Source organism: Physeter macrocephalus, chromosome 7 (genome assembly GCF_002837175.3).
Source record: "Physeter macrocephalus isolate SW-GA chromosome 7, ASM283717v5, whole genome shotgun sequence".
Classification (NCBI taxonomy): domain Eukaryota; kingdom Metazoa; phylum Chordata; class Mammalia; order Artiodactyla; family Physeteridae; genus Physeter; species Physeter macrocephalus.
In genome coordinates this window covers 65,666,436-65,681,106 of record NC_041220.1, presented here as the reverse complement: position 1 = coordinate 65,681,106, position 14,671 = coordinate 65,666,436, and the positions used below count along the sequence as shown (strand labels likewise).

At 44.5% G+C, this 14,671-nt stretch overlaps 1 protein-coding gene across 1 annotated transcript in view; it reads right to left on the bottom strand.

Moving 5' to 3' along the window:
- Positions 1 to 1,061: 1,061 nt before the first annotated feature.
- The window catches only part of PARM1 (prostate androgen-regulated mucin-like protein 1), a 114,666-nt gene continuing 101,056 nt past the window's right edge, over positions 1,062 to 14,671 (bottom strand). Inside the window, exon 4 of the mRNA XM_007113834.4 lies at positions 1,062 to 6,172. Within this exon, the coding sequence (XP_007113896.1) occupies positions 6,088 to 6,172 (85 nt within the window). The 3' untranslated portion in view covers positions 1,062 to 6,087. The remainder of the gene's footprint in view (positions 6,173 to 14,671) is intronic.

Here is a 14,671-nt window from a genome sequence, read left to right as displayed (position 1 = left end):
TGGGTTCACTGAGATGGCTGGCCCAGTGTATGTGCCAGGAACCTCTGGCACAGAGTGAGGGCTCTCTGGAAGTGGTCAAGAGCATGGACTCTGGAGGTCCACTGGTGACATTTGAACTCTGCCCCACCACTTACCAGCTGTACGACCTGGGGCAAGCTTCTAAACCTTTTGGACCTTAGTCTTCTCATCTGTACCCATGGGGATATTAACAATATCTCCTTCACAGGGATGTTAATCCATGTAAAATGCTTAGAACAGTATCTTTGACACACTTAGTCTATGTGAGAATAAGCATTATTATGACGACACCAAGGAAAGACGAGTTAGTGCAACGATGGAGCCTTCGGACAAGAGGGGGCAGTAACACCAAAGGCAGCGTCCCTAGTCCAGGCTGCTGTGGACTCACATCCGACTCCTGGGGAGAGCAGGGAGGCTGCAAGGGGACAATAAGAGAGAGGTTTTCACTAAAATGCTGGGTGACAGCGGGGGCCTGTGCTCTTGCAGAACTGGGGGAAGGGGAGGCAGTCTCCCCCTTGGCAGAGAACACAGCCCAGCAGGGCAGCAGGAGTCAGCAGAAAGGTGACAGTGCCTGGCAGGGGGTATGTGCTCAGGAGCTGACTGGGCTTGCTCTGGGCTGCATACCAGGCACCCTCGAGATGGCCCAAAATAGCTGAGGGGGACTTTGCAAGGGATCTGAGAGTCTTAAGACCTGGGTTATATTTACATCAGATACCAGTCCCATGGGTGGAAATGGCTCTGCTGACAGACAGACCTGGTTTGAATCCCACCTCTGTCACTTACTAAACTGTAAATGCTTGGATAGCAGGGGGTGTCGCATTCACTGTGGAGCACACAGAAGGATTCAGTCCATGCGTGAATGAATTTAATATCCTGGAACCTCAGTTTCCCCATCTGTAAGATGGCGAGAGTGTAATGACCCCTAAAGCTGATGCAAGGGTTACATTAGACAATCGCCCACAGGCACCTAAAATTCCTAGTGAATATACATTGCTTCTTTTTTTTTTTTTTTAGTAAATATTCAGTGTCTTGCTTAAAAAGAAACACAATACATTTGTTGACTGGAACGGATTAATGCTATTTTAGTGAAGAAAATGTAGTCCATTCTACACTTGCCAAAGACTACATCCTTTAAGAGAAGAGGTCATACCTCTTACAGGTGTTTTCCCAATTTGATCAGTGTTTTTCAGTGTCATTCGTGACTCAGTCCTTTCTGACAAAAATCAAAATATAGCTACTAGCTATTGGTGCATACTATTGAATATTAGGAGAGTAGAAGATTGAAGATAGGTTACTCAGTGATTGAAACAGATTATGACCTGACTTGGAAAAGCTATGATACAGGGAAAAAATTGATCTGGATCCAATAATTCATCATATGTAAACACTACACATTATTGTTAGGCTTCTTCTTTCTATACACGCTTAATGTGCTTTCCAACCGATCCTGTTCAGGCAAGCTTGGAATAATGGAGTTGTTACTTGCTTTTGTGCCCATGGCAGGCCTTCAAGAAATGACCGAATGATCAATGGGGAAGGGTCTGTTTCACGTCTGGTTCTCTTTGTTCATCGTGAGTCCTCCCCAGCAATCCTCCATGCTGTGCCACTGGAAGCCAGGTACCTAAACATATTAAATCTGACCTCAATTTTAAATCCATCATCAAATCAACTTGCTCTAGTTTGCAGGTGGATCCACTGCTCTCCTATGTTGCAAGATACATGGGCTTTGTTATTGCTGCCTTCTTCAGAATCAGAATAGTCTTTGGTTGGCTTCTGGGGGTGGAAATTATATTCTGGATGATTGAAATTGCTTGCTATTTAGCTGTCAGATGGATGGGTGTGCCGAATTGTTTGAAGGAGAACAAAGCAAGTATCAAATGTACTGCTACTGCCTAATGTGACTTATCATGGATCACTACCTGTTTATTGAATCAAAGTGTTTATTTTTATAACTATTTTATAAGGCATGGTGTATGGTTAAGAGTAAAATCATTGCTTGGAAAGTTTCTTCATTTCTGACATCCTTCAATTCTGTTTCAAGATCAGAGAGAACTTCCCACTCTGCAGAAAGTATTATTTATTGATGTGGGATAAATTTTCTCTAAGAATAAGCCAGGACTACTTAATCTGAGCAGTACTGAGCATAGGAACCGAATGGCTTGAATAACAAAACACATCAAAATGTGAATCAGCACTGTCAGATGCAAGCTTTTAAGAACTTTAATTGATATAATTATCATTAGTATGCAATACGTCTTACAACAAATGTAGATACAATGAGATCAAATATCAAAGAAGTTGCAATTTTCCATCTTGAAATGATGTTGGCTAACTCACCCCAAAAAAGCAATCTGGCATTGGTCTCTTGGTTAGCACTATTACCAATATCAACTAGCACTTTAAAATCAAGGTCGAAATGGTACATTCATTTGCCAAAAGGAGATAAAAGGCAAAGAAGGTGAATCAGCGTGCAAATTAGCATCTGGCCCAGTTGCAAAATTCATTTCCCAGATGCGAGGGATTGAACCATGCACCCTTGCAAGCAAGATAAAGGGCAAACAGATGACAGTAAACCAAAATCAACTCCACAAAGAACTCAGAAAACTTTGGGATGGTAAAGGCCAGGTCTACTGCTGTTAGCGTTCAGGTATCCATATGTGTTACCCTAACTCAATAGTCTGTGAGACCTATGTCCTGGGCCATCCTTTCATTCAGGGATGGAGACCATCCTTCATGGTCCCAGGAGTCAGGCAGCGGCATTGGGGGTTAGCTTGGAGTTGTAACAGCTGTCTGTATGTAGTTACTATACAGCTGTCGTTTCATAGATTTAAGTAAAAACAACACATCAGTCAAACAAGAAACTGAGATCACTTATACATTTATGTAATACTTAAAATGTCTATAAATATTTTTCTCCAGAAATTGAAAACACTGTAGACATGATTTCATTAATCCTCACAACACATTTGTGAGGTAGCATGGGGTGAGGTCCACAGGACAGCATCATGCCCGACTAAGAAATGAAGACACAGACGTCCAGGGAGGGCAGGAGACTTCATTGGGGCCACGGTAAAAGAAAACGAACTTGAACCCCACTCTGTCATCGTTTGCAATCTGTGACCTAGAAGAGGCTGCTGGCCCCTCTCCTGCTCTGACATTCTCTCTAATGCATTATGACTAGTCCGGTCCCTGGAGAGTATATGGTTGTTTTAGATCCACCGGAGCCGTTTCCCTTAAGCAGGCCTGAACAGACTCGCTCCCTGAGGTAAAGGACGTCAGTTATTGGCATATATTTCAGGGGTGTGTGTGTGTGTGTGAGTGTGAGTGTGTTAAGCAATATTTGTTGAATGCAGTTGTTAACATTTTTGGCCAACTCAAAAATAGAAAAATGCGCTTGGCAAAATAAGGTTCAACCCATCGGTATTTTACACTAACATAACAAGGAGTGTCAGAGTGTTTATGGGAAGCTGTCACCTTGCTGAATGCATCTGCTGTAGGTCCAGATCCCTCTCTTTACCCTAAGGATCTGGAAGTTAATAAGGGCAACCAACCCATCAAGTGCTCTTGTACAACAGCAGCCTTGGTAGGGAAAGATGCTAGCCGAGTCAGGATTCCCTGGGAAGAGGCTGGTCCCTCTCACCCAGTATTTTATGACTGAAGCAACACCCAGAAGACCACCTCTCCAAAGGTGCTTCATGGACGTCTTGTCAACACGTCTGTGGCCGAGGGAGGAAAAAGATATATGGAATGTCCTGTCGTTATTGAATTGTCCTTTGCCGAACCGAAAGCCTATAAAGGGCGTGAGGGTAGGAAAGAGGGATAATTATTCCGGCCAAGCATGGTCAGAAGGGGTACCCTTGGTCATTCCTGGCCATTTTTTTTCTGAGAATGTCCACTTTTTTTTTTTTTTTTTTTAAATAATCAGAGATATGAGAATTCCTAGAAGCCTACTTCTTATTCCCCACTCCTGTTGTAAAATACCTCTGGGGGTTGCTCATTCTTCTTTGGTACCTCAGGAGTTTAGGAATCATTTCTTTCAGAGCGGGGGATTGGCACATCATGGAAAGTGTCACCGGCCCTCATGTCTCTGCCACCAGAGAAGTTTAGCCCAGCACGGCAGCGGCCGTTTTCATGTCAGTACTTTTGTTGGGCCACAGGAGGAGTTGAGGGTCAAGTTTCTGGAAACTAAACAGAGTCATGGCAGCAGGTCCAAGTTTAGAAATAAAATATGATGCAGTTTCAAGTTCTTTATGATAGCATAGGGACACTATGACACATTCTGAAACAGAACCCAATGTATATTTTCTACTCTATGAAGTCAGGACATAAAATGCCGGCTGCTAATCCACAGGTGTTTCAGGAGGACAGGGTTACAGCCATGAAATAAAGCTATCTAGAAAACACACAGAAATAAAAAGGCAACCATGCATAGCAAGAACAACCCATCCGCCAACGAACTAAATACTTCTAAGATAAAAACTGAACGAATCATTTCATTTAGGTAGAAGTAAAAACTATCACTAATCTGGGGCGTCTTGTTTTGTCGCAGCGCCGAGCATCACAATAAATTAGGGTTTCTCACGCTCGGCGCTATTGGCCTTTGGGGCCAGATAACTCTTAGTTGGGGTAGGCTATTCTGTACATCGTGGGATGTTTAGTGCCTCCATGGCCTCTACCCAGTGGTAGCACCCCCAGATTGTGACACTCAGAAAATATCACCAGGTATTTTCAAACGTTCCCTGGATGGGGGAGGGGAAGCAAAATTACCCGCTGCTGAGAAGCACTGCTGGAAATGGATGCCCACAAAGATAATCAGCTCTTTCTCAAAATTCGGGGTGCAGGATTTTAAAACTATGTACCCAGGGGTGTCCATTTATCAAACAGCAGAATTAGTAAGGTAAATGTTTGGGAAAAATAAACGGATTAATCACCGTGTCTGTACGGAAAAGCCTCACTGAGCAACTGCAGACAAACTAGTGCCTTTAAAAAAGTAACAGCAACAAGAACAACAACGATCAGTTTACGGCCTTTATCCAACAGACAGTAAGGCAGTGAACCAGCTGCTCTGTGGGTAGAAAGCAAGGAGTCTACAGGCTCCTCCAGGCAGTGGATGTCTCTGACGGTTATTGAGGGCTGATCTTACCTTCCCTAATGAGGTACGTGGTGTATGTTACACGCCCCTTCCCTCCCAGGCTCCTCCACGGCCCCACTGCACACTCACTTCACACGCCTCTCCCTTTCTTTTCTACAGCTAAACTCATCTCACAGCCTTCTCCTGAGGAACCGCTGAAAGCTTGTGGGCTGGGGTCCCAGCTGCGGTTGACTAGAACGGGCATCCTCAGCAGAGACAGGTGTCCTGGAGGGGAGGCCAGGTAGCAGGCAGGCTGAGATCTGACAGCAGCCTGCTACTCTGCCCCTCGGCCAGCTGGCCTCCCCCAGGGCACCTTCTAGGTTCCTCTCTCCTTAATTAGGCAGCTAAGAAACTGGCATCCAGCTAGCAGAGCCGAGCAGGTGTCCTGTCAGACACAACCAGATAAATTGAGATTAAAAAGGAATCTGAGAAACCCCTGCTTCCTTACCTGCAGGGCGAACTCCTCTCAGCACTCACTGCCTTTACCCTCTTTGAGACTTAATGGAATCTCCTAAAGAAAAGTTTAAGAAATACCACACTGAAAGTTCCCCTAAAAGTAACCCTTGACGACACAACTCGACCCCTCTTCCTGTTTCTTCTTGCAGTGGGACCTGCGCTGGGTACAGACACCTCCACCGTGGCGTCCGGCCTGGACGGCTTAGGGTTGGCCCATGTCAGCTGCATGTCAGACTCCGCTCACTTTTAAATAATTTTCTTTCTCTCTCTCTTTTTTTTTTTTTTTTTTTTTTTTTTTTGGTACCAGAAAGGGGAAGTTGTAGCAGCCAGAGGAGAGGGAGGAAAACAAAACAACCAAACCAACAAAACAGGGCTTAGGATTGTCGCTCAATGCGCATCAGGTACTTGTTATTAATTCTACTGGATAAGCACTGATAAATAAAGACAGTTAGTTATTCCTCATCCCAGGCCACCTTCCTTTGTTAGGAGTCGTCGTACAGAGGATTGTTGTAGTTTCCCCAGGACCCGTAGTCGTGGTCATCCAACAGCCTTCCGTAGGAGGAATGCCTGGTGGGAAGGAGAAGAGGGGTGTGGTTATTTGGAGAAGCTGCCCATCTGCGGACAGCCCCGTGCCCTGGGGCCTGAACCGGGGAGAGAAGACACAATTCTTCATTAGGACACCCCTCGGTAGCAGACGCACCAAGCCGGGAGGCCCCAGTCTGCAAACACCTTGTAAGTTATGACTGATCCCCTGGGAGCCCAACTGGCGCCTTCTGTTGAGATCAGCTGGGTCCTTGTCTCTCTCCTTGACCTCCAGTGCTGGAGGAGGAAGAGGCCCCTTTTCCACGGCTATTTAATAAGAAGTAATGGGAAAGGGAAGGTTGCATTCCTGGCATTTTGGCTTAGGTCCTGGACTTCATTTTCCCTGAAATGATAACGACACAACCAGAACCGCTGTTGCTCTCACCACCCCTCCTGACCTTTATATAATGTTTTATAATCTACAAAGTTCTTCTATGTTCCGTGTTCACTTGATCCTCGGAATAAAACCATGGGTCAGGTATTGTTCATCCTTACTTCTCCGATGAGGAAAACGGGGCTCAGAGATGTTAACTGACATGCCCAAAGTCACCCAACTGAGCTATGAGTCGAGCCCTCACCTCCGGGATCTGAACCCAGTTCTCTGAGCTCAGCTCCCTGGAGTCTGCTTAGCAACTTAGCTCAATGGCAATGTGGGGCTTCCCTGGTGGCGCAGTGGTTAAGAATCTGCCTGCCAATGCAGGGGACATGGGTTCGAGCCCTGGTCTGGGAAGATCCCACATGCCGCGAAGCAACTAAGCCCGTGAGGCACAACTACTGAGCCTGCGCGTCTAGAGCCTGTGCTCCGTAACAAGAGAGGCCACGACAACGAGAAGCCAGCGCACCGCGATGAAGAGTAAGCCCCCGCTCGCCGCAACTAGAGAAAGCCCGTGCACAGAAACGAAGACCCAACACAGCCAAAAATAAATAAATAAATAAAATTATTTTAAAAAAAAAAACCAAAAACTGAAATCAGATGCTTATCACTCTTCCGTTTGAAGCCTTTAAGCGGCCCATCATCCCACACAGAGTCAAAGCCAAAGTCCCTACGACGGTTTGCAAAGCCCTGCAGGGTCTGGCTCCTATTACTTTCCTGAGAAAATCAGCTACTATGCCAGTGCCTTTTGCTTGGCTCCAACCACACTGGCCTCTTGGCTCTTTCCTCTCATGCCTGACACATTCTTGCCTCAGGGTCTTTGCACTTACTGTTCCCTCAGCTTGGAGCAATTCTCCTCCAGATCTCCACATAGCTCATTGCCTCATTTCCTTACATCTGCCCAAATGTCACCTTCTCAGGGAGGCCTTCCTTAGGAGCTCTATTTAAACTTGAAACTCCCCGCCCAAAGCACTCCTGCTTAATATTTCTTATAGTACTCATCACCTTCTAACGTGCGATACAATTTACGTATTTATTTTGTGACTGCCTCTCTCCTCGAATTAGACTATACATATGGATGATTTGCCTGTTTTGTTTGTCCTTGCCTCTATCTCCGGCACCTAGAGGAGTAAGTCCTCGATAAATGTTTGTGGCAGAAACAGTGATAGGAAAAAATACATCCTGAATATCCAATCTGTTCATAAGGTGGGAGCTTCCTGGAAAGGATTATGGCATTTTAAGAATAAAACCAATGACAGGATTTGGAGAACACCACAAAATGAGCATCTGGCGCCTCTGAGGTTCAGGCTAGCTTGTGAATTTTGACACCTCGCCACTGGAAATCAGGTAGGCTATCTATAGTACAGATGAACATACCCACTCCCCCTAACCTTTTTCTCAGCTAGATATGAAAATTAAACAAAATGAAAATACAACCCGAGAGGTACAAAAAGCATTTGCTATATACTTCTATCTGTTGCTAAAATAAGCGCTGTCACTCTTCTAAGCTTATTTACATCTGTCAGGTAGTTGAAAAGAGATGCTTGATGTGCTGGCTTCAGACTCTTAGCTTTCAAAATTCTGATTTCAGTCCCGAAGGCTGGCTCAGTTGACCCAGTCTATACACCTGGAAACTTCCACAATATAGTTTGTTTTCCCTGAAGACCCACACTCATTTCTGTGGGTGTGAGAAGGAAAGAGGTCACAAATAACACACCACTGATCTACTAATCGGCAGGAATAGGGGAGGGCAGTGTTGGTAAATGAGGTCCCACCCATCCATCGCCAACACTTCCCCCACACCTGAAACCTCCAATTCCAATCAAATTCTTTAATAGGAGGGTTGAGAAATGGAAGTTATAGATGGAACAAGTAGAAACCTAGGGATTACAAGACTGGAGCTGGGCCTAAGTTTCAGCATGACTTACTGTGACAAGTCTGGCCAAAAGGGACCCAATAAGCACCTTCTTTTATTGATAGGGTACTCTGTCTCACCTTTGTATGTTTTCTCACAGCATTTTTATATCTATCATATAATTTGATTCTCATAAAATGTCAGTTGAGCCTACAGATGTATGTCCTTGAATATATTTTTAACTCCCTGTTTCTTCATCTATAACACGGAGAAACTTAAAAAAAATTGCGTTAGGATTGGTGGGTGGATTAAATGAGGTAATGCATATAAAAGACCAGGCATGTAGTAAATGCACAATAAATGTTGCCCAATATTGCTTTTTAATTTTTATTATAATGAAACTTACACAAGCGCATGGCAGATCTGCAAATAAAAAAGGATACTGAGTGAAAAGTGCACCTCCCTCACTTTCTCCAGGAACTCCTGAAACTATGCCCCAGGCATAGTTATAAAACCAGCTTCTTATATTATAACTTAAAAAAAATTATTATCATGCTAGAGTGGGGTTAGGGGATTAAAAATCTTCTGGGCATCAGGTCTTACTGCTTTTGGTTATTGTAGGCAAGACTATTTGATCAGAGCTATACCTGAATCTGCTGTATTATAAGAGATGTCTACTACACACACACTAGCAAAATAAAGGAAAAAGATGGAGCTTTCATTTTTCTTTGTCTTCTCATTTGAATGAACTGTGAGTTGAGCAAAATACTGATAAATGAGGGAAGCAAAGCAAGAAATAGAGATAAACCATGTTTGGGAGTGTACTGAACCCGTAGGGCATGTTTTAATGTAATAATGAGCCTAAACAAGAAGAATTGGGTGTGCTGGGATTCAAGCCAGGTTTGGATAAATCCTGTAATACTGTGGAAAGAGGAAGACAAACACATTTTGTGTGTGAGTGTGTGTGTGTGTGTGAGATAAGAAGAGAATCATTAATGATCACTTTAAACTATCTCTCTTGCTCAGAACCTCTTAAATCATGGCATGTTTTAGATGGAAATGGGGGAATTTTTCAGATTGGCATTTGTCAGGTCTAAAGTGGTGAAAAAACTACCACTCTCGGGGCTTCCCTGGTGGCACAGTGGTTAAGAATCCGCCTGCCAATGCAAGGGACACAGGTTCGAGCCCTGGCTCTGGAAGATCCCACATGCCGCGGAGCAACTAAGCCCGTGTGCCACAACTACTGAGCCTGAGCTCTAGAGCCCGCAAGCCACAACTACTGAGCCCACATGCCACAACTACTGAAGCCCATGCACCTAGAGCCCGTGCTCCGCAACAAAGAGTAGCCCCCGCCCACCGCAACTAGAGAAAAGTCCGCACACAGCAACGAAGACCCAACGCAGCCAAAAATAAACAAACAAACAAATAAATAAACAAAAAACCCCTCCCACTCTCAAGATTAAGAAGGTGGGGCTCAGCCCAAGGGATCTGGAAGACTGTCACTGTGACGTGCTGGGAGAGGTGGTACTAAAACTAAGGCCTGTTGGCTCTGTACTGCAAGGCTGCTGCATCTAATTTCAATCTGAAGAGCACGCTGTATGAATGACATCCTCGTCATGTCAAGGCAGTTTCATTTACTCCATTTCTTCATAAAGACCGGCACCCAGCCAGCCAGCATAGCTAAGTTTTCCATTTGCTGTGCGTTGGCTTCCTTAGACAGTAAACCTTCCGGGGGCAGACTACGTCTTAACTTTGTTTCTCATTCTCTGAATGTCTGATATGTTGCTCTTAATGCAATGGTACTTTTATAAATACTTGATAATAACTGCTTACCTCCAGTAGCATATAAACTGTTGTACACAGAGTAAATACACAGAGTAAATACAGGGAGTTTACTTTGTCAGTACCAGCGGGGATTAGTATGGCCTGTGGCAATTCATTGTGCAATATAACGATGGCACAGTGAAAATACCTTATTAAAGAACAGAAAGGGCCAAAGCCACCATTTTAACCTTAAAGATAGGAAGAGGAAAGAGAACAACTAAATTTCTCCTGTGTGGTGACATGGTTTTGAAGCACTCAGTATAGGCTAACAGTCCTTGTAAATCAATTACACTGTGCTTATTGTCACTATTGTTCTACTGCAACGGATGATTTAGTTAGCTAAAAGCAGAACCTGAGGGGACAAAATAGGGAATGATTTCTGTGAAGCCCTTGCCTCATTGCTTCCTTCTCAAGTGGTTTTGCTCTAACAAAGCAACACTCCCCACTCCCCGCAGTGACAATTGGTGATGCTTTGTTGGTGACAACTGGTAAATGTGGTGGTGACATTTGTGGTTTGAGGCCCTCTCCACAACTGTGAAAAGGTACCTATTTTAAGATAGCTATAGCATCGATACTTAATGCAACTCAATGCTCTTTGAAAATGAATGAGGTGTTTACCTTTTTTCTATGTTGAGACAAACATATTTTAGAAAACACCTTCTCCTTTATAAGGGTCAACCCCAGTTCTCCAGCAGGTCTCCAACTTTGTTTATTACTACTCCTTCCAAAGTCCTCTCGTCTCTAGTAAAGTGAGTCTTGCCATTCAATCACTGGTGCTTATTATGTGCTAAGAAGGAGAGTTATAAAGATGAATAAGATATGGCTTAGTGCAGGGAAAACACAACTGAACTTGCAGCTCCTTGGTCATTAGCCATTAGGCCTTAGACTCTTAATCATCCATTAGCAAAGCTAGTTTGGTGCAGCTGTCACTGTCTCCTTTGTTTGTTTTCGTTGGTGGCTTTCTTTTTCTGATTGTCATTTCCCTGCCTGGCTTCTTTCATTTATTCATTGAAAAGTTATCATCGATCAGTCCTTATTTTGGGATTTGGGGAATACTTCAGTGAAGTAAGAGACAGAAATCCCTGTCCTAAGGGGGCTTACATTCTGATGGGGGAAGACACAATAAATAAGACATGAAAAATAATATGGCAGATGGTAATAAGTACAATAGAGGAAAATAAAGCAAGGAAGGGGAATGAGGGGTTCCATATGGGAAGTGGGGATTGTAATTTTGAATATGGTGATCGGGAAAGTCTCACGAAGATGTCATTTGAGCAGACACATAAAGGAGATGTGGATGAGCCATGGGGATGCCTGAGGCAGACCCTACAGACAGAGAGAACAGCATGTGCAAAGGCTCTGGGGCAGAAGCAAACAACACATCTGTGTGGTAGCTACTGAATTATAATTTAAAAAGACCATTGGGATGGTTTTAGATTTATAGAAAAATTGCAAAGATAGTACAAAGAATTCCCATAAGCCCCTTCACCCAACTTTCCTTGATGTTAACATCTGACATAACCATGGCCCATTAGTCAAAACTAAGAAATTTAACATTGTGAACTACCAATTTGAAGCTAAGAAATCTGTGACCATTAATGGTGAATTTATTTGCCCACAGTTAACCACTGCAAGTTAGTGGCAACAGTTAGAGTATCATAATTCAGTATCTTTAAATAATCACCTTTACTTTGAAGGGGCAGGTAAAATTTATTTTATATTTTAAAATCATCTGCCAGTATCATACTGGCAGACACTCATCAGAGAAAAGGCCTGCACGTCGGAATACTTGCCTATTTGTCAACAAGTTCAGAGTCATGAGATAACTAGGGGAAGTCTATGGTTTAACAGATTCCCATCGCTTCCCCTTCTCTAAACCTAGTTTCTCCTGATCTGGAATAAATCAACACTGCTGCCGCACCCCAGACTTTTCTTACCCAGAATCATTCACTCAGCCAGCAAGTATCTATAAAGCAACTCTTATATGTCAGGTATTGCCAGGGGCTCTCTGTCCTTCTAGTGGAGGAGACTGGCGGTGGACGTAATGATTCCAGTACAGGGAAGTGAATGGTACGAAGGAGGCTTGGGCAGCATGAAACTCACCGTGGAGAGGGTGAGGGTGTGAGCTTCCCAGAGAAGATCTCTTTTGAGCTAGACAACTTGGAATTAGCCAGATAAAAAAGAGGTGAACCAAACACCTCTGCCCAGGGATCAGCATGTTCAAAAAAAACAAAGGTACAAAACAGCAGAGCATTATACCTGGGAAACTTTAGAGCCAAGTGTGTTTGGAGTGTTGGGAGGAAAGGGTAGAGTAGGGTTACTCAAAGTCTGGTCCTTGGACCAGCAGCACTGGCATCACCCGTGAGCTGGTGAGAGCTGCCAGTGCATGGGCCCCACCCTGACACACCGAGTCAGAACCTATGGGGCTGAGACCCAGGAAACTGTGTTTTTAACAAGCTCGTCCATTGGTTCTTTTTTTTTTTTTTAAATAAATTTATTTATTTTATTGATCTATTTCTGGCTGCTTTGGTTCTTTGTTGCTGTGTGGGGCTTTCTCTAGTTGCGGCGAGCAGGGGCTACTCTTTGGTGTGGTGCGTGGGCTTCTTATTGCGATGGCTTCTATTGTTGTGGAGCACAGGCTCTAGGCATGTGGGCTCAGTAGTTGTGGCTCAGGGGCTACTCTTTGGTGTGGTGCGTGGGCTTCTTATTGCGATGGCTTCTATTGTTGTGGAGCACAGGCTCTAGGCATGCGGGCTCAGTAGTTGTGGCTCGTGGGTTCTAGAGCGCAGGCTCAGTAGTTGTGGCGCACAGGCTTAGTTGCTCTGCGGCATGTAGGATCTTCCCGGACCACGGCTCGAACCCACGTCCCCTGCATTGGCAGGTGGATTCTTAACCACTGCGCCACCAGGAAGGCCTCGCCCATTGGTTCTTATGCACACTGAAGTCTTGAGAATCACTGAGGTAGAGAATCAAGTCAACTAGACCTACAGAACGCCAGAAGCTGACCGGAAAAGGTCAACCTGTAGCTAACAAACACTAGAAGATCTTAGACTTCATGGCTGGCTCTTTATGGGCCTAGTTTTTCAACCTAACAACAACCAGGAAGAATCCAGTTGTAGAAAATGTCATCACTAGAAAGACTTAAAGCAAAACAGGTGACTTCTACAAAGATGTCTTAAGGGCCAGGGCCCTGTTGTGTCTACAAATCAAGATCACATTTATTTTTGTGAAGGGAACAGCCGTGTTGTCTGTCTGGGTTACCAGCACACCTAATTATAGCAGCATCCACGTTGCTGGCGATAGCAGATACGGTCTCCTGCCCAGGAGATTATCTCGTGGCTGAACAGTTTTGAGCCAACTTAAACAAAACAGAACTGACTTACCTCATTCTTCAATCATCACTAATTAAAGACAACCTTCTGCTAGAGGGAGGCAGGGCTTTTGCTTTCTTTCAAAGTTGCCCTGGAATAAAGATTTCTCAGAGATAGCTTCTATTAATGAATGTATAACGTGGATGCCACTTCACAGGCGTTAAGAAAAAGCACAATTGAAATTGCCAAGATGGAACATGGAAGTCTGCACGTCAACACGTAATTAGAAAACTGAGCTTCTGTGCCATCTTCCTCCTCCTCCACCTCTCCTCTCTCCTTTGAATCCCTGATGCCTACGGAACGGGGCTGCTGGTGGCTACAGTTTACTGAGCACCTAAGTAGGAAGCGCATGATGACAATTACAACGAGGACAGCAGTTGGCCCTTCCATGGCCCTCACTTCAACCCCGGAACTGCGTGTTTATCTGTATCATAGTTTAATCCTCATAACAAGCCTGAGTTAGGTATTAGTATTCTAGTCCTATTTTACAAACAAGGAAACTGAGCACAGAGTGGTTAATGAACTTGCCCTAGAGTCCATATTCTTTACCACCATGTTATACAGTCTTTCCAGGTCATCTACATTCATTACTCCACTTCATCTTCAAGACAACCTTGAAAGATAGGTGTTATCAGCTCTATTTTTGCAGGTGAAGAAATGAAGGATCAGAGAGATTATAATTTGCCCAAAGCCACCTAAATAGGAAGTAGAAGGGTCAGTATTGAACCTGATTGCAAAGCCCACGTTCCTCCCTCCACCCCACATTGTTGCCGGCTACAGTGCGGGGGTGGATAGTAGAAAAGAGCCTTGGAAGGTTCTGGGCAGTTCATTTTTTTTTTTTTTTTTTTTTTGTGGTATGCGGGCCTCCCTTTGTTGTGGCCTCTCCCGTTGCGGAGCACAGGCTCCGGACGCGCAGGCTCAGCGGCCATGGCTCACGGGCCCAGCCGCTCCACGGGACACGTGGGATCTTCCCGGACCAGGGCACAAACCCGTGTCCCCTGCATCGGCAGGCGGACTCTCAACCACTGCGCCACCAGGGAAGCCCCTGGGCAGTTCATTTT